The 25,935-nt window shown below is 37.6% G+C and overlaps 1 protein-coding gene across 2 annotated transcripts in view; it reads left to right on the top strand.

Annotated features, from left to right (window-relative positions):
* ntng2a (netrin g2a) overlaps positions 1-25,096 on the top strand; it is a 59,622-nt gene extending 34,526 nt beyond the window's left edge. Inside the window, exons 4-14 of one of the 2 annotated variants that reach the window (XM_084086492.1) lie at positions 2,485-2,657; positions 3,012-3,035; positions 3,852-4,013; positions 11,366-11,452; positions 13,588-13,689; positions 14,983-16,017; positions 17,251-17,367; positions 17,828-17,899; positions 19,972-20,139; positions 21,719-21,853; positions 23,484-25,096. In XM_084086492.1, the coding sequence (XP_083942618.1) occupies positions 2,485-2,657; positions 3,012-3,035; positions 3,852-4,013; positions 11,366-11,452; positions 13,588-13,689; positions 14,983-16,017; positions 17,251-17,367; positions 17,828-17,899; positions 19,972-20,139; positions 21,719-21,853; positions 23,484-23,701 (2,293 nt within the window). In that variant the 3' untranslated portion in view covers positions 23,702-25,096. The remainder of the gene's footprint in view (positions 1-2,484; positions 2,658-3,011; positions 3,036-3,851; positions 4,014-11,365; positions 11,453-13,587; positions 13,690-14,982; positions 16,018-17,250; positions 17,368-17,827; positions 17,900-19,971; positions 20,140-21,718; positions 21,854-23,483) is intronic. The other variant, XM_084086493.1, reaches the window with a different exon arrangement.
* Positions 25,097-25,935: the final 839 nt, after the last annotated feature.

Here is a 25,935-nt window from a genome sequence, read left to right as displayed (position 1 = left end):
TACATAAGAGGATTGTAAAGCCCTCACACTGGATTTGGTCAGAAATTGATATGAGACCCTGCCGTGCTTTAATTGATTAACGTTCGTCTGAGATCATGCGCTGTCTCACAAAAGTAGAGAGGTCTCCCTTAAGGCGAGGATCTCCGAAACGAAGTGGTCCGCCGCTGATTAATTTGTCATGATAAGAGCTTTATAGGCACTTGGTCTTGGAGAAACAGCCAAATGAATGAGTGCGTGATTGACACTGGGTTTTAATTACGACTTAAAGGCCTCAAGAGGGTGGTAGAAGTCTAACTGTTTCCTCAGGCTTTCGAAGGAAGACCTAATTAAAGTATGAAATTAAGTAAAATCACACATGTTTGAGATGTAGTAAACAAGAGGGTGTGGAAACAGACAGGTTGGAAACAGATATATATATATTTTTAAAGTTACAATTACATAATAAGATATGCACTAAGATGCGGTGCACTGTGTTTAATTAAGATTACGTATACAGTTTCATTTTCATGCTTAAATGTGGGGAAAAAAACATTAAAACATGCAAACAAGAAATAGCTTTACAGCAATCTAGCAAGGCACAAGACAGCATTTTATTCCGGAGTTTCGTATGTTGGGATAGCATCACTTTTTTCATGGGAAACTTCAGAGGGCGAGGTATGACCTCATTATACGGCAATAGAAGGTTTGGTTATGGGGTGTCCGCATGGAAATATATAGGTCAGCTTCATAAATATTTAATGCAAATGGATTGCTGTTCGCTCTAGTGAGCATGAAAAAAAAATCCGAAGCATTGGGATTTACACACTCATTTGATTAGAGAGATTGTAATTGCAAAAGTCGTCATTTCCATACTAACCTGCTTTCCTCCCCAGACCTTTAATCTCAACTATCCTTAAACTCGGCTGTCAGATAGCCAGAGCATTCCTCATAAACTCAAAGGAGGGAAGCGACATTTTGTGGAGCACTGCAGATTTTTCTTATAAAGCAACCGATAAGGAGAGACAAGGCAAGGCCATCTCAATATCCCCCATTTATTCTCATTACTAGCGATAATCATTACTCACTCTCTCTCTCTCTCTCTCTTTTGTTCGTTCCATCTTTCTCGAGGTATTCCCTTCCCCCCAGTAGATGCTGCTATATTTGGAGTAGAGCAGACGGAAGCTGTTTACCGTCTCCACAGATCCCAGAGTTTTATCTCCAACATCAGAGACAAAAAGAATCAAACTCGCCCGCATCTACAACAAACACAAACAGCCTCTATAGTGCTTACAAACAGAAGAGTTGATAATGATGAAACATCAAGCAAATCGTCTAGCAAAGTAGACTTTAATATTACACTAATATCTAGAAGAGTGGACAGAAGTTTTCAGGACCACACACACCATAAAAAATGACTTGTTTCACTTGTTTTCCAGTAAAGGTATCTAAAAATCCTTAAAAAGCAACACTACATAACTCTAGTTTTCATAGATTGTATCTTGTTTTACTACACCAGTGTTATTTTAGTATTATGTATATACTATTAAATCGTTTTCATTTAAATTATGGTAATTAGTATTTTTAATGTCTATTTAGCATTAGTTTTAGTTTGAGTATTTTTTTTAATTTTTTTTTACAGTTTATAGTTACAATAACAACACTGCACTGCCAGATTTGAACTTTAGACTAAAAACAAAACATGCCAGTGCATTATGACAAATCCAGACATATTTACTTGAGAAGCAAATTACTTAAGATATTTAAGTCTTATTTTCTGAAAAATTGCTATATATATATATATATATATATATATATATATATATATATATATATATATCTGCCAATGGGGTAAGAAAAATAAACAATTCAAATTGAGAACAATTATATATTTATATTTCTTACCTCCTTGGCAGACATTTTCCCTTGTTTAGAGTAAAGTCACTTAATTTTGAAACAATTTTCAGAAAACAAGACTTGTTATCTTATGTAATTTTTCTTCTCAAGTAATGTATATTGATTTGTTGAGAATGTTACATTTGTACTGGAAAACAAAACAAAAAAAAATAGAGGAAGAAAATATTTTTTTGTTGTGTACAGCAACCTGCTGAACTCCAGCAATAAGATCACTGGCTTAAATCTGAGATTTTGTCCAAACCGGCCGTGATAAGCAACAAAACCAGCAGGCCTGAACCAGCGGTGTACTGGATAGCCCCGCCCACAGTGAAATCTCATTGGCCCAAAACTCCACATCAGCCATGATCTAAAGATCTGTAGAATCCACAATATTCCCTACAGGTACTGTTTTTAGCCGTGCGCCATGGTGTCTGGCTCCACTAATTAGCCTTAGCTGATTTCTTGAGCCAAGTAGGTGAGCTAATGAGCTATACCTCGGGTGACCCTAACTAATAAATGGTGGGAATCGTCCTCGGCGGTGCAGCTTTCGCCCTTGCCTGTGGCTGCGATGTAACAAGCGTGCTAATTGTCCGCTGTTCCCTGTTTTCACAGGTGTAAGTGTAACCTCCACGCTGGTCAGTGCTCCCTCCGTGACGGGGCCCTTCAGTGCGACTGCGAGCACAACACCACTGGACAAGACTGTTCGGCCTGTGAGAGAGGTTTCAAAGCCAAGTCCTGGAAGCCCGGCTCATACCTGCCCACACCCAACGGCTCCCCGAACATTTGTAAGAATTATGCACCTGCTGTATTCAGACACGCGCACACACCTGAGAAGAACATATGATTTACGTACACTGTAGAAAACTGGGGCATCTTCACTTGCTAAGGAAAGCAGAATAGCACAAAGCTTTCAAAGTAACTTCGCAATAAAAAGAAGATAGGCATATTGAATAGTAGAAATGTACAGTTCATGGCTACTGTACGCTCAACTGCCTGAAAAAGCGAGGCGGGCTTCTGTATTTTTTAATCTTAGATGTGTTCCAGAGTGGTAGAGAAATAATAAACCCACAAGAGTGTTTTCGAAAATAAAGGAGTAAAACTCTCTCATTTGTTTTATCTTCCTCTCTTTGTGTTTGCAGGCGAGGCGTCGGGAACATCTGGCAGTAAGTGGCATGCTAACGGAATACGCTGACTGTCGTTTTCATGTTTTCGCCCCTGCTACCATCACTCTTTTGGCCTCTTTATTTCATGTCGTCAACAAGACGTCGGTTATAATCCGTTCCTTAACTGTCACTGTGAACTCTGATGGCGTGATGCATTTTTCCACAGTTTTCTACTTCATAAATGTTTCATGTGATGTAAGACGCAAAGCATTCTAATGCTGGCTTGTGATGTATGAGGGTGCGCTCAAGGTTATGGGAGATTTCAGTGCAGTTCTGCCCATTTGTGGTGGTTTAATGCTGTTTTGTTGGAAATCTGAGGTGATGACTGATCTCATGAGGAATACAGAGTCAGATTCTTCTTAGGGTGAAGTGTTTTCCGTTTTTAGTGATCCTAGTGACGCAGATATCACTAACTTTTGGTAAAATGTTTCAAATGATTTAGACTCGGATGAGATGAACATTTTACTCATATCAGCTGCATAAAAGCTGTTTTACTATACCATAATGAGATCACATGACCAGCTGAATACTACTCACTTCATCGCTGTAAACCTTTTTTCTGACCCTTTCAGTTGTGGAATTATTTAATAAGAATGTTGGGTAAATAGGGTATATGACAATGTTGTCAGAAACCAAAAACTACGCTTTTACTCAAATCTTCAACATCGCAAGTTGGTCCAAGTCCAAGACCTGGAAAAAAAAAAAAGACTTTGTGCCATTTTGCCAGAAGACAAGACCTATGAATTTTTTTTTTTAATTACCATTTGCCAGAAAATGTTGGTCTCGACAGGCTGTAATGTTGTTTTTTATCCTCAGCGCCAACACTAGCAGTTACGCTTGACCCAGCCACTGTACCAATGTCTATAACTCCATCCATAACACCACCCACAGACTCAACACCAACCAGCACAGAGTCAGTCCAACCAATCACAGAACCCCAGACTCCGGCTCCATCCACGTCTGTAGACACGTTTACAGGTTCGAGCTTTTCTAAAGTCAATAGAGTAGTGTAGTTTGTCTTGTGATGCTCTGTAGATTAAAATAGGTTGGTCTTGTAGTAGTAGAACAGAGTTCAGTAGAAGAGACCTTTAGGTAAACTAGAAGATGATTATTTACAAGATAACAGAACTGCATAAAAGTACCATACCATATGGGTAGTTGACAAATAAACATGAAGTAGTTTTATTCAGTAAGGATGCACTAAACTGATCAAAAGTGAGTAAATGTTACAAAATATTTCCAATATATAAAAAGAATCCTAAAAAGTTTACAAAAATATTAAGCTGCACAGCTGTTTTCAACACTGATAATCAGAAATGTTTCCTGAGCAGCAAATCAGCATATTAGAATGATTTCTGAAGGATCATCTGAAGACTGGAGTAATGATGCTGAAAATTCAGCTTTGCCAGCATAAAAAAAAATTAAATAGAAAAAAGTTTTTGAATAAATTTATTTTTTGTTTCGTTTCCAACCAAATAATGAAAATATAAGAGAAATTACATGCTATGTCAACTGCCCATATACCACAAGTACTGGCATGTTGTATTATTATCATTTGAAACCATAACTGTACTGTGGTACCATCACAGTGCTTCTTCCCAACCTCTGGCCAATGAATAACAGTCACTGGAGTGAGAGCAATTTATCTCAGTGTGTGTCGGGCCGTGGACTCTCACACTCCCTCAGGGTCCCGCTGCCTGTCATCAAACACACATGCAGAAGACACATTAATACATTATTTCACTCAAAGTAATATGTTGAAATATCTCCATAATTCAATATTATTAGGGCCTGTCAGAATGGCCTGATTTTGAAGTTTGTGATGTCCTTTTTTTAATCATTGCCAAGCTGAAAATATTTAATAACCTTCACTGGAAATAACTGGGATTGTTTGGAATGGGGCGAAATAATCTTCCACATGCAGCATGCAATGCACATTTTGCGAGGTCTGGCAACATTTGTCCGCAAAAAGCAATGTTTTGTGTATGTTTAATGATGTGTGAGAGAGGATTTTCTCCCGAGATTTAGGTGTGATGTCCCTTTAGACATAGTGATGTGTTTGCTGTTACAGGACGAATTTGTTCTGTACTAAAAGTTTCATGGTCACTCCTAATATTTTTAGACCCTGGAAAGAATTTGTGGTTTCATTTTATCATCCATAACCAATTCATTCATTCTGCTGAATGATGGAGCAATCTGACATTGACCAAGGACTCTTGCAGGACATTACCGAAATCTGAATAGTCAGATTATGAAACTTGAGTAAGATATTTATTTTGCATGAAAGACATCTGGATTAAAGTTAGCCTCAGCCTCAAACACACCCATGGACAATCTATATACCTACATAACATAACTACAGAGCCCCTAAAGGGACATGATAAGGGGGGAAAAAATATGAAATGGGAGGAACATTTATTTGTCAATGCTTTCGCATTCTCTCACAAATGTTTTGCATTCCCCCGAGAAATTGCATTTATTCACAAAGAACACAAAAGTGGACGGAAAGTTTCTCTGGGGAATTCAAAACATTTGCAAGAGAATGCAAAAGCATTAACATATAATTTTAATTCCCATCTCATATTTTTTTTATCACCATGTCCCTTTAGGGTCTCTTTAAATATTTGAAAGATATTGTTTGAGGCAGACAGTTATTACTGGGCTCCCATGCATATGGTAAACCATTTTACAAAAAAACATTAGCTCTAATGTGTATCCTAGCATTTTTAGTGCAATCTATTAAATAAATGTTAAAAATTTGTATCCAGTAAATAATAAATAATTAATTGGAAAATTCATATTCTACCAAATACCTAAAAAAATACCAAATATCTATCTGTATAATACACTTTGTATGTCTGTGAAATAATCAGAATGTATTACTTTACACTTCATTGCTTCATTGAATGCCAGCCCATTATTGTGGCATGTACTGTATCATTGATTTCAGATTTACCCACCCATAAACATAAATATTAAAAAACGAAATGGGTTTGGTCACTTTACAAGATGATCAGATGGCAGTTATTGGCCAGAACGAGTTACGATGTGGAAGCAAATCTTGGTTCAAATCTAGTTGTTCAAGTAGGACTGCAGCAGCCGTGACCTCTGTGACCCAGTCATGTTGAAATGGGAAGGTTATCAGCATATGCGCTTCAGGGCCAAATCAAGACATCATTACCAAAATGATCTCCAAACAGTCCTGGGATTGAACCCTACTGCTATCCAGTATCATTTTTTATTTTATTTTTATTGAATTGTACTGTGTGAAAGGATGAGGAATAAAATATGATTGGCACGGTTTATTCCATTCCTCTTTCCTGGATAGAGTGTTTGGAAACTGTGATAGAAAGCTCTCACTGTCCTAAAGGAGAAGACAGAGCAGAAAACAGAGTGCAAGAGAGAGAGAGAGAGAATGCAATAGAGAAAGACAGAGAGCAGGAATTTGGAGGAAATGGATGATGAATGTTTATTAATCTTGTGGGCCTCCCATCACACTAAAAATAACCCTCATGCATTTATCCAGCAAGGGCAATGTTATTGCACATCTTCTTGCCCAAGTGTCTGAGGCAGTGCATGGGGAGAAGCATCTCGAAGATTTAGTGAGCAACTGTATGTAATAAAGCTGAAATTATTCATAATTACTGCAAGGAACTGGCTCTGTTCCAAAACCAAGTGAACTTCCTTGCTGTCTACAGCCTACATAGGCGCCTGTCTTCTAAGACAGCATGTTAACTGAAATGGAAGCTCATAAGTGATCTAAATAGGCTTTGACTTAATGGGTCATATATACAAACGGCGTTCAAGTAGATAGGAGCTGGACTTGTATGCTTGTTAACTAGAAAAGAGTTGCCAGAGGAAGTTTCTAAATAGTGAACTGACTTTTGTTAAAGAAACTCTAACAAGCATAACAATACATAGCATATTTTACTATTGAGTAATAGATAAATAAACATTTTTAAATGTAACTTTTTTTTGCATTAAATAAATGATATTTATAATCAACATTTCTCACACATTTTTTACACCATCTTGGATAAATTGTCACAATGCATTTTGGCATTGCTTCCTTTGACACACTGCCTTAGAATCTGGCCAAAAGAGATTTCTTAGAAGGCAGCACAATCATGCTGCTTACGTTTTGGAACAGCAGGAGCGCACGCTTGCTGCCTTAAATACTCAGCTTACTAGATTTTGGAAGAGAGCCATTAATTCACAAGATTGCAAGTCTGTTTTTTTTTTTTTTCCTTCTTTCATCTCTCTCAAACAAACACTATTTCTTTGTCTCTCTCTGTGGTCAGAGAAGGAGAGCGGTCTGAAGTAGATCTGGCCACTCTCTGCCTGCCCTGCTCTTTTGGTTCTGGTCCGGTTCGGTGGCAGATGGCAGGTGGGGGTGAACGCGAGAAATCTGCCCGTGCTCCAGCTCTCACGTTAACCCCCCGTGGCCATATGCCTGCCCTCCTGTTACCCGTTCCCTGTTCATTGGCCCTGAACGGAGCTCCTCGCTCTCTCACACACAGACACGCATGCAGTCTTTGTCCAGAAAGCATGACTGTACTGCGAGAGGCTGATTCCATTAGTAGCCTGTTAAAAGGCACTGGATGATAATACCTCTCTGGATGCCTCTACTGATCATTCTGTGTGAATGGACATGCTTGACACGGCATCATAAAATCGTCATCGTAAATGATGTTGAATAAACAGTCAATCTAGCGCATTTACAACAGTGTAGACCAATAATAGAAAATAGCACAGATGGAACACAAGAACATTCATAGACTCCTAAAACACTCTTTGTCTATTCAATGATTGATCAAAAGTAATACTAAAGACATTTAAGGGTTCACACCAAGAACGATAACTAAAAAGACAGCTATAATATATATCAGCATCCACAGCAACAGACAATAAAGCTGGGGATTGTGATTTGCTGTTAATATTTTTCATGTCGTTCATCAGGTGGAATTTTTTTTTTAAAACTGATTATAACAATATTGTTCCTTTGTGCTGTTATCGTTATAATTATGGTGTGGACTTTATCTCTATCATTAAACGTATGCCCTTTGGTGTGAAGTGGCCTTTATAATGTAAACACTTTTTAAAAAATCCTGTACTTTTGAACTTTCTTTATTAATCAAAGAATCCTGAAAATATGTATGACGGTTTCCAGAAAAATATTAAGCAGCACAAATGTTTTCAACATGAAGAAATGCTCCTTGAGCAGCAAATAAGCATATTAGAATGAGTTCTGAAGTTAAAATGACACTGAAGACTGGAGTAATGATGCTGAAAATTCAGCATTGACATCACAGGAATACATTACACTTTAAAATGTATTAAAATAGAAAACTATTATTTTATATTGTAATAATATATATTGTAACAATATTAGAGTTTTTACTGTATTTTTGATCAAATAAATGTAGCCTGCGTGAGCTTAAGAGTCTTCTATCAATTTATTATATATATTTTTTTAAATCTTAATGACCCCTAACTTTTGAACAGTATAGTGTATATACTGTAAATTGTCTCTGTTATGATCTTCCAATCTCTTTGTTTGTGAAATGAACTGAACATAACTGAAAATAACTGAAAACTGGTGTGACATAATGAATAAGCAACAACATGTAAAAGTGGTCGGTCATACAGGTATGTTAAAGGGACAGTTCACCCAAAAATAAAAATCATTCACTCACCCTCATGATGTTCCAAAACCTGTATGACTGTGTGACTTGCTCGCTGGTTCTGACGTCAACACCATGACTTTCCATAATTATCCTGATAGAAGGAAGTTTTGCATTACATAGTGAGAGTATTATAGAGAACAAATTACATCAAAGTCTTTTATTCCAAAAGAGAAAGGAAAATCCTATTTTCCATAATATGTTCACTTTATATAAAACAGTTTGTATAATTTCGAAAATGCAACACCGATCTCATAGAACATGAAACCCTGTGTGAATCTCTCACTGAATTATTACCCAGAGACTGAGACATAAATTATTTTCATCCACGCCACTCAGACGCAACACTAAATAAAACATCTATCAGTAATATGGCCCATTTTTCATTTGCAAACCATATAAATACAATAAACCCACGGAATTAGGGAACAGTGTCTTCAGCCATGCTTTAATTATGAAAACACTGGGGAGGGACGCAACCTTAATAAAACATCAGCATGCCTGAGAGCAGGAAGTATCGGCCTGCTGCGGTGCTCGCTGTGGGCTGCCCACGCTGAATCCCAAAGCTCCCATCAGCACCGGCACAGTGTGAGCTGACATGGTCATTCCTCTTCCAGAGGGAAGACACCTGCTCCTATTGAGACAGACAGACAGACAGACGACAGCAAACAGACTAACATGCATGAGACGCCGAATGCCACGTTCCATGTTTGATGTACAGTACTGTGAATACTGGCATAGACAGAGATGATTAGCATTATGCTGGCATTGAGGAGCGCGTGTTACTTTACTTAAAGGGGTCATATAATGGTGCATGCACTTTTACAAGTTGATTGTACTGAAATGTGTGTTGGCAGTGCCTGTACACAACCATCATATAATGATAAAAATCCATCCAGTGTTTTTTTTTAATCTCCTTATATGTTTTCCCGTCTCAAATCGAGCCGTCTGACCGTGTGACGTCACACGGTCGCACGCCCCTCCAACGATTGTTAATTGACAGCAGCGTTTCAACACCGCATTGTTGATACGCTGGAGCAGAATGGCGTCTAAGCGATTGTGGTGTTCTGTTCTTGGGTGCAATAAGGAACACAGCAGTCATTTTGATGTTCCTAAATCCGAACCGCTGAAGACGCAGTGGCTGAGTTTTGTTTTCGAAAGGAATATTCCCCACGATCAACGTCAATGCTTTCATGTTTGCGCGAATCATTTCTCACCAGACTGCTTTAGAAACGAGGGTCAGTATAAAACTGGACATAAACATACATTACAACAAATTCTTAGGTGTCCTTCAACTACTGCTAGAAACATTCCTGCCGTGACCTCATGTCAGTGCTTCAGCCCTGACAGTTGTACCTAACACTGCATAGATAACGTTACGCATCACTGACAAGCCTACATTTACCGAAAAAAAGTTTTTCATGACCTTTAGCTGTAACATCAGTCTGTCAATGAACTAACGTATACATCAGTAAACACATAGTGTTCGTATCTCACTACTCTATCCTGCCAGTACATACAAAGATAGATCAAAGTGACATTACGTTAACCAACCATTCAGAAACGTCCTGTTCGAGCCTTAATTCTCGAACTTCTTTGGGGCCGCCATCTTGTTCTGGGTCCGACTCCGGTTCAAATTGATTCGGTTGCACAGATGTGTCCTCAGAGACTCCCGCTGCCATTCTTTCTCCAAAATGTTGTCAAGGCAACACTCCACCTGTGGTTGTGTCAAAACACCCCACAAATCAGAGGGGCGGGGTGAGCAAAGCTCATTATCATTTAAAGACACATGCACTTAAATGGCGTGCTGAAAACAGAGCTGTTTTTGACCAGGTAAAATTAGTGTTTTCTTACAATACTAATGAGAATTTTTAATTAAAGTATATTACAAACTTTTCATTTAGACCCTAAAGAATCATATTAACTTGTACAAAAATGGCATTATATGACCCCTTTAAGATTCAACCAAAACCTATCACACGAGTTCATGCACAAGTTGGTACAGTATGTGCACATATTCAACATTAAAACACATTAAAATATTTTTAATAATAAAAATAGTTTAATTAAAAAATGATCTATTACCGTAATTGCAATATTATATATATATATATTATAAAAACAATACTACATGTTTTTTTAGTTTTTTTTTTTACATTTACAGAATGAAACAATGCAAATAAGCATGCACAATCAAATATCTAATAATGACAGATACAAATAAATCAGTGAATAAAAATGTATGTGTACACTGACCATGATGGAGACACCAAAGTATTGTTGAAAGTACCTTGAAGTACCATGTAATACTATGGTATATAAAATGGCATTCAAACAGTATCATGGTATATGCACCTGAAACCAACACTGCATAAAGATATAGTATCATTGCAGTATATGGACATGACAGAGTGTATATGATCGACTGATGTCATGGGTAAATCCATACATCATCAAAAGCGTGTGAGTCCCTCTCTAGTGCTTGTCCCTTTTAGTGCTGTGGGCTGCAGTAAAGTGCCTTTAGCGGTGTCCTTTATTTGTGGTCAGCGAATAGCTGAGATCAGGCTGATTTAGACTCTGATGGGCAATATTGTCGTGGTATTTGATCCCTGTACTGGCAATCTCATCCTTCTGTCTGCTGACTAGACACGGCCACCTCCAGTGACACATCGACTTCTCCTCCTGCTCTAACAGTCGGCTCAGTGATCCCTGAATCCCTCACCAATACACCAGGTGACACAAGCAGAGACTACATTAGCATATTTGAGCAGTTTCTGCTGGTGTATCGATACTGTCTCGATTTATGAAGCCTTGTTTAATAGACGTGCTCTTAGCGCCCTGTTTTGCATGAAAGTCCACATGAAATGCCATTCGTAATCCATTTTAGTTCACAATATGATGCGATTCTCAAGGTAACAGTATGTTCAAATGCAGGAGAAAATGTGGGGTAAAAGTCGGGAATTAATTGGATTGTGAAAACTGGACCAGACAAACGTATGAATTACTTACAATAAGATCTGTATCTTGTATTGGGAAAGGAAATATGGTTTGATTTTCATTTCATGTTGACTTTAAAGTTCCTTTTCGTTGCTGTTTAGTAGTAGATTAACCATAGTGTGTCTTTAAGATCAAGCATTGCTTAGCTGTGGTGTTTTATGGTGTGTTCACACTTGTATTGTCTTGGTTCTCTTGGTTCTTTTGGTCCTGACCAAAAAAGAAAATGATACATTGCCTGGTTCGCTTAGTGTTCACACTGTCATTTTTAAGACTTAACCTAAAGATAAAAAACAAAAAAAACAGCTTTTATGGCGTATATTTTGCAACGGAACTTACCGAACATCCAAAACAACACTGTGTGTTGGGCTAAATGCACTCGTTGTATGTGCATACATATGATGGTATTTTTACCAGCTGAAAACTTGTGAATTCAATTCAATTCAATTCACATTTATTTGTATAGCACATTTCACAATACACATCGTTTCAAAGCAGCTTTACAGAAAACACATGAGTCCACATAATTTTAGAGTGATCTGTTATCAGAGGTGACTGTCTTAGTTATGTATTTCAGAAATGTACATATACAAATCACAGTTAGCTAAAAATATATTCATTTAAACAATGTAATAATTTAAGGCAGAAACAATGAGCTTCTTAAAGTAATGAATACTTGTTTGTGAACAAATTATTATGACAGAAAATTGTAGCATTGGTGCATGCTGATTCAGAAGAGTGTGAAGAGTTTATAAAATGTGCAAAGGAGGCAAAACAGCAAAAAGATGCAAACGAAGATCTGCTGCGAGGAGATGGCGGTTCTGTATTGGGCAACGTTGCTCCTATAGACCTTATTCAGAGCAGCGCCATGACAGATATGAAAGTGAGGCTGTGAGGGATAGACTTGCCGTGTTTCCAATGGCATCCGCTGCAAAAAGCTGTATAAAGCTCCTAGATTGCTTAACATTTTCCACAGCTTATATTGTCGGGAGTTTTTTGTTAACTGAAATTTCTTGGAAAGATATTTTTCCAGTGTTTCATGAGCAGAACAATCCAAAAACACATTAAATAACAGTGCAGCCCATTGAAGAGATGCATGTCTGTCCCTCACAGCCTCGCTTTCATTCCCATTAAAAATCAAAGATGGCACTGCTGTGAATAAGGTCTATGACAAGAAAAAACAGGTATGCTTGGGAATTCTGTCCTTTTTAGGGTGGCATCACGTCCTCATTTAGGTTCGTTTAGATGTCTTTGGTCTGTTGCGTACATATTTCAGTCGAACCGCACCAGAGTTCGCTTGGAAGCGGACTGAGACCAACTCTTCAGGGGTCTCGGTCCTTTTGTTTGGTGTGCACCAGAGTTGGGATGGCAGCATTCACACATATTTAAATGAAGCGTACTAACAGAGCAACTGCACCAGAGTTCATTTTAATTGAACCAAACCTGCCAAGTGTGAACACACCCAGATTTAGCTTTGTGGTTGAATTTATACTAGTCATTAAAAAATGTATAATAATGTATGAAATAAAATGAGTAATAGCATCTAAAAACAATTATCATTGTCATCATCAAACTAATTTATTAAAATTGAAAAAAAGCTCGGAACTAAAAACTGAGCCATTAAACTTTAGGATATTTAGAAAATTATACAACCAAAGCTAGATGTACACTACATCACCCACTTGTATTTTTTATAGGCTTTGTATTCTTTTGCATAAGTACAAGTATGTTTTCCAAAGCTAAAATTAAAAATAGAGGTGTTAACAGTAGGAGGTATCTGGCCCTCTTTACTTACTCTCCCGGCTCTCAACTCAACACTGTAATTCTACTGTCCCAAGTGCTGCTTGTGACAAGCTTTCTGCCCACAATGCCAGCTGCTACCATCTCGAGCCAGACAGACACCTCGTCTTTAACTACGATGCCATCTCTGTCTAGTCCAACACTCACAGTCGTACCCACGGCATCTGACCAGCCAGGTAAGTGAAAGTCCAGTAAATGTCACAATCACAATTTGTTGACAAGTTTGCACAAGACAATAATACACAAAGAACCTTTTTTCTTTAAATGTCATCCAGTATTAAAGTTTTGATTTTTAAAGAGTAAATCCATCAGAACTCTGTTCGCAAAGATATTTTAACCTTGATATGAGCCATAATATATGCAAGCGTGTGTCTATCTATTTACATGTAGGTGAGACATTCTTCATTTATTCTGTCTCACTTGTGTTACTAATTAAGATGTGAAATATTCAGCAGGGAACATGTTTAAAGCCATACTTTGAGTCTTGTTCTTTTGCCCTCCTGGTTGTGAGAATGCATACATTACAGTTATTCTATTAGAAGACGCTTTGAATCTTTACACGCTATCAAAGAGCCTAGAATACTCAATACCTAAAAAGGATGATTTAGTAATTTATATGAGCCTCATATTTCTTTTTTTAAAAGTTACATTTTTTTTGTGAAAAGTAAAAAACAAAAACAAAACAAAAAACATTTCAATGTTTATATGCTCATTTATTGCATTTAAAGCAGTGCGTTCTGCTTACCAAGGAGGTCGATTTTCCATTTGGACGTGCTAAACACCAGGTGTTCAGTTTTGGTGACTGTGAAACATTTGTGACATTTTTTTGCTTTCTTTGTGTAATCAAAACAAAATGCCACCACCTCACCTATCCCAAAATTCCTGCCTCACGCACCAGGTGTGTGTAGCGTCCGCCTTTCGAACCTAATGGCGCTGAAGCTGTAACTAAAAATGAAAATGGCAAGCCCAGCCTCGGGAGATAAATCATTCAATACTCTGTTATTGTGAAACACAATCACTTTCGAGAGCACATGATGTGGCGTTCGGGGCTCAGCTGAAGGCCAGAGCTCAATTCTTTCAGATCTATTTTTGAATAGCGATTGAATGAGCAGCTGCTAAATATTTCATAAGAGAAAAGCGACCAGGTCATGGTAAGGAAGACCAAAAAGGGGCCAATTTATTGAACTTACAGAGAAAGAGATAGATACATGAAACCATAACAGGAAAGTGCAACGAGTCCTGTCCTTGAAGAGTTGGACAGAGGCACGAGCAGGGGGAAGTGATTCTATCAGGGCTTGTGTATCTCGTTTCTGCTGAACTGGAAATGACGAAAGGTTGAATCGCTACAATAACATCCATTATGTACAGTATGTAAGCCCAAAGGGCAGTAATGGCATCCGTAGGCATCTTTACTGCTTTTGACAGAACAGTTTAGATATCTGACTCTTTATGCTTATACACAATTACAGTTTCCGCAGCACCAGATGTGATACCCGATGCGGCCACCACTGCAACCGACACCCTCACTGCAACAACTGGCTTTGTTACAAGAAATCCACTATCTGTTCTTCCCGAGGTCACTGATGTATTTGCTTCATCCTCTGATGGCATTGCAACAACACTTTATATGGTCACCCAAGCAATATCTTCTGCAACCGTGGCAACTTTTGAAACAACATCTTCAGCATCATCTAGCACCATTCAACTGCCAACCTCTCTTGCACCTGTTTCTGATGTTTCTTCAGTGGACACGCGTGAAGTGGTTACAGCAAATACTGTGGTAAACTTGGTTAAAAGTACTGTTGTGCCCTCAACTGATGCAGCAATAAAGCCAGGCATTGATTTGATTGTCCCAACATCTGATGTTCCTGTAACTTCTGCATCTGGTGTTGATGCTCCTGCCACTGATGGTATTGCTCCATCTCTTGATATGGTTGTAACAGTTATAACAGTTGCAGAAACAGTCACCACCAACATACTCCCACCTACAATTGCCACACCTCTTCTGACAAGTGTCCCTCTGCAAGCTCCAGTTCTTGATGCTACTCCTCAACCTGATGCTGAGTACAGTAAACCTCCATCCAAAGATGCAAAGAACAGTGAAGTTCCTCTCATTGAGACCAAGGAGGAAAAAACAGCAACAAATTTGGAAAAGAAAGATAAAGATGCTCCTGCCAGTAAACCTTCATCTGAAGTAGGAGAAAACAGTGAAATTCCTCTTGCTGAGACCAATGAGGAAAAAACAGCAACAAACATGGGAAAGAAAGATAAAGATGCTTCTGACAGTAAACCTCCATCTGAAGTAGGAGAAAACAGTGAGGTTCCCCTCATTGAGACCAAGGAGGAAAAAACAGCAACAAATTTGGAGAAGAAAGATAAAGATGCTCCTGCCAGTAAACCTTCATCTGAAGTAGGAGAAAACAGTAAAGTTCCTCTTGCTGAGACCAAGGAGGAGAAAACAGCAACAAACCTAGAGAAGAAAGATAAAGATGCAGAAGCCCCAGGTACCCACAGCAATTCTGACATCTCAAGTATATTTCCTGCTAAAGTGCAAATTACACGATACACTTTTAAATGCACAATCTGCACAATCTGAAGTCTGTGTTACACAACCCAAATTGCCTTCAGAACAGTTAGCCAAAGGCCTAACCCTCTGAAGGGAATAATAAATGAAAATTCTGTCATCATTTACTCACCCTCATCTTGTTCAAAACTTGTACTTACTTTCTTCTGTGAAACACAATAGGTGATGTTAGGCAAAATGACAGCCTCACTCACAATTCTCTTTCATTATATGAAAAAAAGAAGATTTTTTTTTGCCGAATATTCAATAAAAAAAAGAAAGAAATCCTTTTCCACAGAAGAAAGGAAGTCATATGAGTTCTAGAGGATGAGTAAATGATGATAGAATTGTCATTTCGGGTGAACTACTGTATCCCTTAAAAGACTTTTTAAACAAAATAGTTTTATATATCTAAAGTAATAAATAATGACAGTATTTGTTTTGTCGATACTGATCCTGACATAAAGCGTTCAGGCAGGCTGTATTCAACTTTTCTATTTGGCATCAAATATGCGTTCTGTCAAACTTATTTTGAACTTTTGTGGTTTCTGAAACATTCAAAAAGTTTAGCATACACTACCATTCAAAAGTTTGGGGTTGGTAAGAAATTTTTATGTTTTTAAAAAGAAATCTCTAAAGCTCACAAAGGCTGTGTTTTTTTTTTTTTAAATACAGTAATAACAGTAATATTTTGAAATTACATGTATTATTACAATTTAAAATGACTGTTTTCTAGTTTACTATATTTTAAAATGTATTTAATTCCTGTGAAGGCAAACAGTTGTGCTGCTTAATATTTTTGTGAAAATCTGTGATGCTTTATTTCAGGATTCTTTGAACTTTGAACAGGATCCTAAACTTTTGTAAAAGTATCTTCAGTGTGACCAATTTAATGCATACCTGCTGAGAAAATAACTTTAAAAAAAGAAAAGAAAAAGATCTTACTGACCCCAAACTTTTTTTTAAATGTTCTTTTAAAGACACCCCACATCCACACACACCAACCTTATGTCTGAAACAAAATCTTTAAATATTAAAATACTATGTCTTCATAAAACAAATCATGTATGGTTATCAGATTTAAACAATGAATAAAATGAACTGGAAAATAATGATATGTGATGAGTTCTTCTTCAAATACTCATGATTTCTCTGGTGTAAACCGCATCTGCAGACTTTAAGAGGAACAACGAGGCTGGAGAAACTGAAAAAAGCAGGGAAGACAAAGAGAAAAAGAAAGAGAAGGAGAAAAAGAAAGAAAAAGATTTTGAAAAAGAGTATGAGAAAAAAGGTATGCAGCATTTGTAGTTGAGTGTGTGTATTTTGTGTAGCTTGACTATAGAAATGAAACAAACAGATACTGCACTCATCTGACACAGCATTTAACTATTTAAATGACTGCGGTCTGAAAATGCATTTCTGCTTGACTGCATGGTACCTACACTGGTGCTGTGGATGAGATGGAGTATCTGTTAGTGAAGAACATTTACAGCTTGTAGTGTATCGATTGTTTTAGCAGCCATTAGATCCACAGAAAGAAACTGTAGTTCTCTAGTTTTAGGCTTTGTTTTGTGTACATCATCCGTTTTCTTAAATAACAGTAGCATCATTTCAGTGTCTCTGGTTTCACATTTTCGGCTCTTAAGTTACGGTGAACCGTTCCACATTTCTTGAGTGATTTGTGCAAATAGTGCAGCAGTGTTAGCCAACAAATATCCAACAAAGAGCTTAATGTTGCTTCTATTCCAAAGTTGTTGCAAGGATTTTGATCCCCGGAGGGCCAAAAACGCAGTTGTCAAGGATAGCGTACATCAGATTTCAAGGTAAGGCGATGCTTTAAATCAAGACAGCAGAAAGACGTTATTTTCAGGGTTTCAATGACATTTTATGTGAATCATCTATTTATATGCATTAGCGCTCCTGTAGGCAATGCTTATCAAAGGATGATTCACTTTTGATTTCTGTTTTCTAGAATGTGGACAGACACTAATATGGAAACTGTGGAAAAATTGCTGCCTAAATGTTATTCATTTCCTCTCTTCCATGTCGCTCTTTCTTGTCTCTCTCCTTTCTTTGTGCTCACATGTTTCGTTTTTTGCTTTGTCTCATAAGGTAAGCCGCTCATGATGTATTGTGTTTGCTGGAAAACAGAAAGTTCTCCCCCAGGCTGTATAATCAAAAGCGTCCTCTTCTAGAAACTAGCAACTTTGCATTTTGTGTTAGTGTTAGACAGCTGTCTGCTGAAGATGCAAGATCGTTTGTGAAACATCGCTCCATCCCTTCACCAATCTGGGGAGTAATTGAGCATTTATATTTAATTAGCTGCTCTTGCCCCCCATCCCACTGCTTGGCTGACTGTGACACAGCAGGACCCCACGTCGCCAGCATCTTTAAAACATCATATCAATTATTCAAAGCCCCAAGTGTTTAAACAGAAAAGAATCGAAAAAAGAACAGCTTCTCAAACACTAGCTCATTATCAATGTTTATCAGTGTCATTCTAATGTCTGCTTAAACTATGTTAATTAAGCCCTACAGGTGGATTTATTTACTCAGACTAAAAACTATAACTTCCTACTATTTAGTCAGTCTGTTTGGATATGTCTAAACTACTGTTATGTAAAAACACCCCAAAAATCTTTAAAATGCAATCTACTGAGAAACAAATTCAGCACAACTTTTATTTTATTTTACTATATTTCTGAATATTGAGCCTCACCAAAAAGGTAATAGGTGACTATTAGTGAAACAGTTAAACTAGGCACTACTGTAGTTACAGTTAATAGACTCACAGAGAAACTATTTACTACTTAACTTTAAATTACATGATGAAACTGGAAAGGTGTCACAATATATTTTAAAATACTTATAAATTAATGTAAATCAAATAGTTTAGAATAAACAAATAATTACAGTTGTACATAAAATATCAATGCATAAACAGAAATTAAATAGTAAAAATGAGGCTATAAGGAAAGCAGTCTAAAGAGTACTGCCCATTTTTGATCCACAGCTGACCCTTCGCTAAGCTCTGCCCACCTAAGTGGTTTACTGTTGCTGACTCGGACAAGCTTTACAGTACGTCTCATAGGAATGATCTGGAGATTGCCATGAACAGTTTAATTTTAAGTATAATCAGTTCACAAAATGGAAAAAAATGATGTTATTCTTAGGTGGGCTGGAGTGAATTATGGCACAGCAAAACATTTTTATTTGCAGATTTAAGAAGTTGTTAAATTACACAGTAACATGATGAAAAGCTGAAAAGAGTGAATCAGAATCAAAAGCTTGTAACAGTCAAATAAAAAGAGAAAAGCCTTATTTAGGAGTGATTACAAGTGATACGATTAGCATAAGTGAACCCATAAGTGAATCCTAACGTTTTTCCAATGTAGCCAATACTTGTGAAACTGTCAACTCTTTATAGTATATCAGAATGTCAATTAATAGCCTTCAAGCAAATGCAACATACATGTTTGTTTGGGAATTAGAGTGGCACAGTTTAGTCAGCCCGTACTTTTGTAAATATCTGTTAAACTGTGTTCTGTTCACAACTATCCAAGAACATCTTCCATAGACTTACATTATAAGAGAGCAATAGCTTCTCTGAGGAACAGTTGTTAGGTTAGGATTAGTCTGTAATGTTTTAAGTAGGGCTTTGTGAAGGGTCAACTGGTTAATAGGGCTTTAATCTAATTCACATTATTTTTGAGGTTGCGTTAAATAAGTGGCAGTGTCACCAGCTAGCTGAACAGATCTAGTTTATAGTCTCCTCAGCATCTACACGTCACTCATTCCCATGCCCTCTCATCCATGAGTTTCTGGTGTCCTTTTCCCTTCCTCTCCCTCGTTCCCTGATCCACGGACTAACACCTATCTACTCTTTCTCCATTAGACTGCGAGTGCAATGGTCACTCAAATCGCTGCAGTTACATTGATTTCATCAACATTGTGACTTGTGTGAGCTGCAAACACAACACTAGAGGGCAGAACTGTCAGCACTGCCGCCTCGGATACTTCCGGAATGCTTCCGCCGAGCTGGACGATGAGAATGTTTGCATAGGTCAGTCAGATATCACTCCACGCCAACCCGTCTCACTGTTCCCCTGATGCACTAACACCATGCTGCGCAGAAATTGTCCTTTCTGGCCAAATGATATTATGGAAAGGTTGAGAAATCTTTCCTTATGCCCATACGGGCCCACATTTGGTCTGCCACCACCTTGCCATACATGTGACAATTTCTGATCAACTGAAGTCTAATGGAAGGATAAATTTAAATATAGTAATATCATGCAGACCACCCCTCTCATTCATCTTACAGCCTTTACTATGGACACACAAGAAATCTTTTCCCAGACTCCTGTCTTCATTTTACTAGGAAACTAAACAACTTGCATTTTTCAGCTTAGAACTAGATCCATATCTGTAGACTTATGCTTAAGAATTTTTTTGTTTTTATGCTTCCGTGCATAATCTGTCTTAAAAGTCAACATGAGATGCCATTTGCAACCCATTTGACTTCAGTAATGCAACATTTCCCAGTAAAACTGGATATTTAACAAGAAAAAAAAAATCTAGGATGGGAATTGATTGGATTTTGAAAAGTGGACGTTACATGGTAAAACTGAAAAGAGTGATTTGTGATGTCAGATGAGAAGTAAATGCATTTCACAGGCGTCAAAAAGTGCGTTTTGACAAAGGATTATGAACAGTTTTTCATTCAATGTGAGACAAGGAATGTATATTAAAAAGTAAATAGGATGAACTTTATGTTGACTTTAAATAGGAGGCAGGAGGAATACAATCAGAAATCCTAAGATTAATAATTTTTCTTTTTGTTTTTTTGATTAAAACTGTTCCAAGAGTGGCTCAAGCAATCTGTCAGAACACTCTGATAATGATACAGTGACCTCTACTGGAAAAACACAGACACATAAATCACAGTGCTATGACTGACAGGTGCCCAGAGGGACAAATTATACACGTGTGAATACATAGAGCAAACCCTGCTTACATGACCGATGAACAACCACTGATCACATAAAACTGACATCACAACTAGCAAACATAAGTACATTTCTCCTGCAAAACACATGAATATATGCCTTCAGGCTGTGCTATATTTCCTTTAGGCTAAATGTTGTAACTTCTGAAACACTGTACACTGAGAAATATTATATATAAAAAAGGTACCATTTTCTCAATGTGAATAAATGAGCTATTTATGACCATTTTACACATATTTTGGTGACCCTTAGGAGTTATTAAACAGGCTTTTTTTTTTCTGCTGTGCTTTTAATACTTACATATAAACACTCTCATGTGAAATGAGATGTGGCACTCTCCAGCACTTTTACTTAAAAAGCAGTAGGTTTGCTGCCGTGTCCAATATATTTTTACTGCCCTATCAGGAACATTGTCAAAAATAGTTTCTAACTATCCTTCTGAAGAATATGCAGTAATGTTAGTAAGTATAAAACAAGCCATTTGTGAGTTCTGAAAGTTACAGTATGTTTTCATAGTTCAATGAAATCTGAAAAAGAAAGAATAACTTTCAACTAAACCATAGCCTTCCTTTTCAGGGTTTCAGCACAAATAATCTACAATTGGTGAATAATGAAAATATTTTCTATACACAGAGTGTAACTGTAATCAGCTGGGCTCCTTACACGCCCGTTGCAATGACACCGGCTTCTGCCAGTGTCGCGAGGGCACCATGGGCCAGAAGTGTGAGGACTGCCTCCCTGGATATACCTGGAAGAATGGCTGCGTGCGTAAGTCACACTTCTTGTACTGTCACTACACAAAGGCATTAAACAGGCTTAGTCATGAAAGACACGTTCTGTGATGGATGATACCACTCATACAACAAATAAAGTGTTGTGAACGAACAACATATGGGTGTCATTTCAGTTATACATATGAGCAACATTGTTGTTCCTCACAGAGGTCTTTGCTGTTGTACTACCAATAACAGCTTGCTGGTTGCAGCAGTTGTGGATAAGGATAATAGATACTTGTGGGTGGGGTGACAGTGGCTAAAGCAGTGAGACTGGGCAGGAAAGTCGCTGGTTCGAGCCTTGCAAGGAATTGGCTGTGACCCCTATAATACACAGCATAATGAAACACTATCAGCACAGGACTAGAAAACAGCCCAAAATCAACACCACTAACAATGAAATTACTCTTTACAAATATACTATACTTGTCTGTGAGACCTCCTGGTTCTTCAGGCACCCTGGAAAACAGCCGTTTTAGATTTACACTTTATACAAATTGATCTGAAAATGACCAAAAAGTGTACAGTATATGGGATTGAAACACCCAGTCTCCAAGACTTCTAGAGATTTGTAGATTTCGATCAGTATTGCTGGATCAGGATTTGACACAAATTATGATCATTCAGATTCCAGTCATCATTACTATCTCTGCTCTATAAGACTTGCTTTGCATTAAGGTGTTACGCAAACGCTGAAATCACAAATGACGAATGTACAGAACAAACACGGTGACAAATAATCCCGTGGACCATTCAGAACTGAGAAGGCCTTTTAAATTTAAATACATTTACTGTACCCAGGTACGATAGATGTTAAGAGTTCGGTTCATTTCAATGATGTGAAAACGCTGTTTTCTGAACTTGAGTGTGCAACCGAGAACCGTACCCGAGTCCGCATAAAAAGGGTGGTCTGGGGTACGGTTCACGTGAACTCAGGTATATACGGTTCACTGTTGATATGAACGCAATCGTACTAACTCGCAAAAGTGAACCGCTATTGATGAAGTATGATTCGATAAAACTGTGTGTTTGTGTGCATCTCACTCACTTTCCTAATAAGCATGACTTACGCACTGCAAGCAGAAACAATGTATATCTCATTTCTGCTTGCCTTCAGCAGAAATAGACTTCTGCATTCTTTAGGATGTTTGCAGTACATTCACTGCGGACCATGCAATTGAACCAAGTGTGAAAGTAGAGATAGATAGATAGATAGATAGATAGATAGATAGATAGATAGATAGATAGATAGATAGATAGATAGATAGATAATTTAATCCTTTGACATGTGGTTTGTCTTACAGTTGTAAAACATCAGTAAACTGGTTTACAGTTTGCTTTGTACAGTAGCCTATACATGCATCCGTTTATAGACATTTGGCCCACAAAAGCAAATATCATGCTCACCGAAAATGAATCCACACAGCAAATTACTGTCAGCGTGAATGCATTAAGTCACTTTGGATAAAGTGTCTGCTAAATGTCTACCAACATTTAGACTGAAATATGATCTCTTTCTAAAGATCTGTGAATAGTAAAGGCACATAAAAAACTATTGTTTAGATTACAGTATATTTAAGAATGAACTTGATTGATGAGAATCTCCTCTGTCCTTCTGCTCTCAGCAAAAGTGTGCGACGACGAGCTCCTCCTGTGTCAGAACGGCGGCTCCTGTATCCAGAACCATAAGTGCGTGTGTCCGCCCAGCTTTAAGGGTGTTTTGTGCGAGCAGCCGCGCTGCCAGGGCGAGAGAGGGTGCAACGGCGCATCGGCCTGCTACCTCAGCACTCTGACCCTGCTGCTCTGCCTTCTAGCCAACAGCCTGCTTAAAGCCAGCGCCTAGAAACACATCTTAGTCCTGATATCCATCCTAGTGTACGCAGGCCAAAGGGCTGAACCCTGTGGACGGAGAGACGGTGGCCTGAACCCCGTACGGACCCAGCCTCACGGTGCTGGAATCGTTTTTTGGAAAGGGCGGAGGCTACGCTGAGGTCAAAACGCCTTCATGAGACGAGCAGCTTATTGCTTGTCTCCTAGCATCACTGATCGACTGAACTTTATACCAAAAACAGAAAAAAAGAAGTTAAGTTCTGTTCCAGTTCACTCAACACACAACTCAAGTGGAGAAATACATAGATGAAGTTTCATTTCCTTTGCATTTCTACTTTCTCTGTAGTTTCGACGCTCACTGAAATACAAGCACTGCACTTAGCCAGCTTGTGTTAACGAACAACAATCGGTTGATATCACGGAAGCCTACTTATGCCAAGTTATTCTTCTCTTGAAGACTTGTTTTTACATTTCCTTTCATTGCTGCATTTTCCTTGCATTTTATTGCCATTGAGGTTGTAACAAGTAGATGAAACCAATGGAAAAGATGTTTAATCGCCGTCCTGCTAGTACGAAGATCGAATGTCTCTAGCTTGTGTTTGAGATTACGTTTCTGGAATGTAGAAAGAAGTTTTAAAATGTCACATTGAACAAATAAATATATATATATATATAAATATATATCGATCTATCTGAAAGGAAATATGAAGTATTGTATATTATGATTATTATTTCAACATTTTTTGTAGAAATTGTTATTTTTGTTCTGAGTAAATGTGACATTGTAAAGACATTGCAGCCTTTATTGCAGTGCATATGGTATTCACACCATAGTAAAAACTATATTTGATGATACAGCAGAGTGCATCTCTAATATATTTGGAATATTTCTTCATTCATATCATCACATTTAAATAAAGCATTAATTACATGCACAGCTTTAGCTCAACGTAACCCGCACATCATCTTGATACTGGCATGTATTCATCTGTGCAGATATGACCATTCCAGACTGCTTATTAACACACTCCTATAATGATACCAGTGATATAAACACATTCCTAAAAAGCACAAAGTCTCACAAACCCCAAGCAGACACTAAATAATTACAAAGCACAGAAAAACTGCATCGCCAATCAACGTAATTAGAATGGCCATTCAGATGCACAATTAAAAATACATAATGAATGAAAGTCAGCACATCATATATCATGCAAACAGGTTATTTTTCAAATAATTCTTTTTCCTTCTGTGAATCTCAAAGAAATGCCAAAATCCTCAGCGGCTCATGGGCTTTTTGATGTATTTCATATTTACAAATGCTTTACATTCATGGTGAGCCAGGGTAAATAAAATACTATGAATACATATTATAAATGAATAAAACCTGACAATCAGAAAGCACAAAGTGATATGGGTGAATTGTCTTTCTTTAGACTCTGTCCTTCTGTATGCATATCAAAGCTTTAACAGCATATATTCAGTGCCTGATGCAGCATTACACCAACACAACAGTCACTACAGTACAGCTAATAACAGTAATTAATATCAGGTCATTTTTATTTGCTTAGAAAGTTTCATAAGGTGAATCATCTGCATTTACTGTTTGTCTACAGACCCAGATTTAAATGTGCTGAGCCATTTGCATTACTCTACCCACCTGCACTGAAATACATTTATAAACCCTTAATAACACACATCTTGAGTCAGCAGAGCTTATGCCAGGTGGAGACTTTTGCTTACTTGAAACAAATAAATAAGGTATATCCAAGCACCAGTTAAATACAAGCTACTCACAGAAATAGGCTGCATGCTATATATATATATATATATATATATATATATATATATATATACAGTATATAAAACATACAACGTGTTATGCAATTAGCACTGGAAATTCCACTAAGACCCTTTGCACAGGTAGTATATTCATTTATGTTATGCAATACCATTTCTTACAATTGAAGAAATGGTCATTCATCACAATAGCAGGTTTTAGAGTAATAAAATATAAACCATAACAGGATTCATCAAACACATTGTTAAAACTTTACTGATGTTTGAGCTGTTGTGTACAGTGATGTCACTTCCTGCAGGATGAAAGGAGTGACTAGCATTTGTTAAAGGGATTGATTACCAATTCAAACCCAGAAAAGAATTAGCATTTGGGTCGCGGGTTCCTCTCTGTCTGTGAGTCTGTGAGTTAAATTTAAGTTTCTATCAGGTTGCTGTAAGGACCACTTC

The sequence above is a fragment of the Abramis brama genome, assembly GCF_963993115.1.
Source record: "Abramis brama genome assembly, chromosome: 16".
Lineage (NCBI taxonomy): Eukaryota > Metazoa > Chordata > Actinopteri > Cypriniformes > Leuciscidae > Abramis > Abramis brama.
Note: the sequence above shows the minus strand (reverse complement) of the source record. Positions and strands in the feature narration are given on the sequence as shown.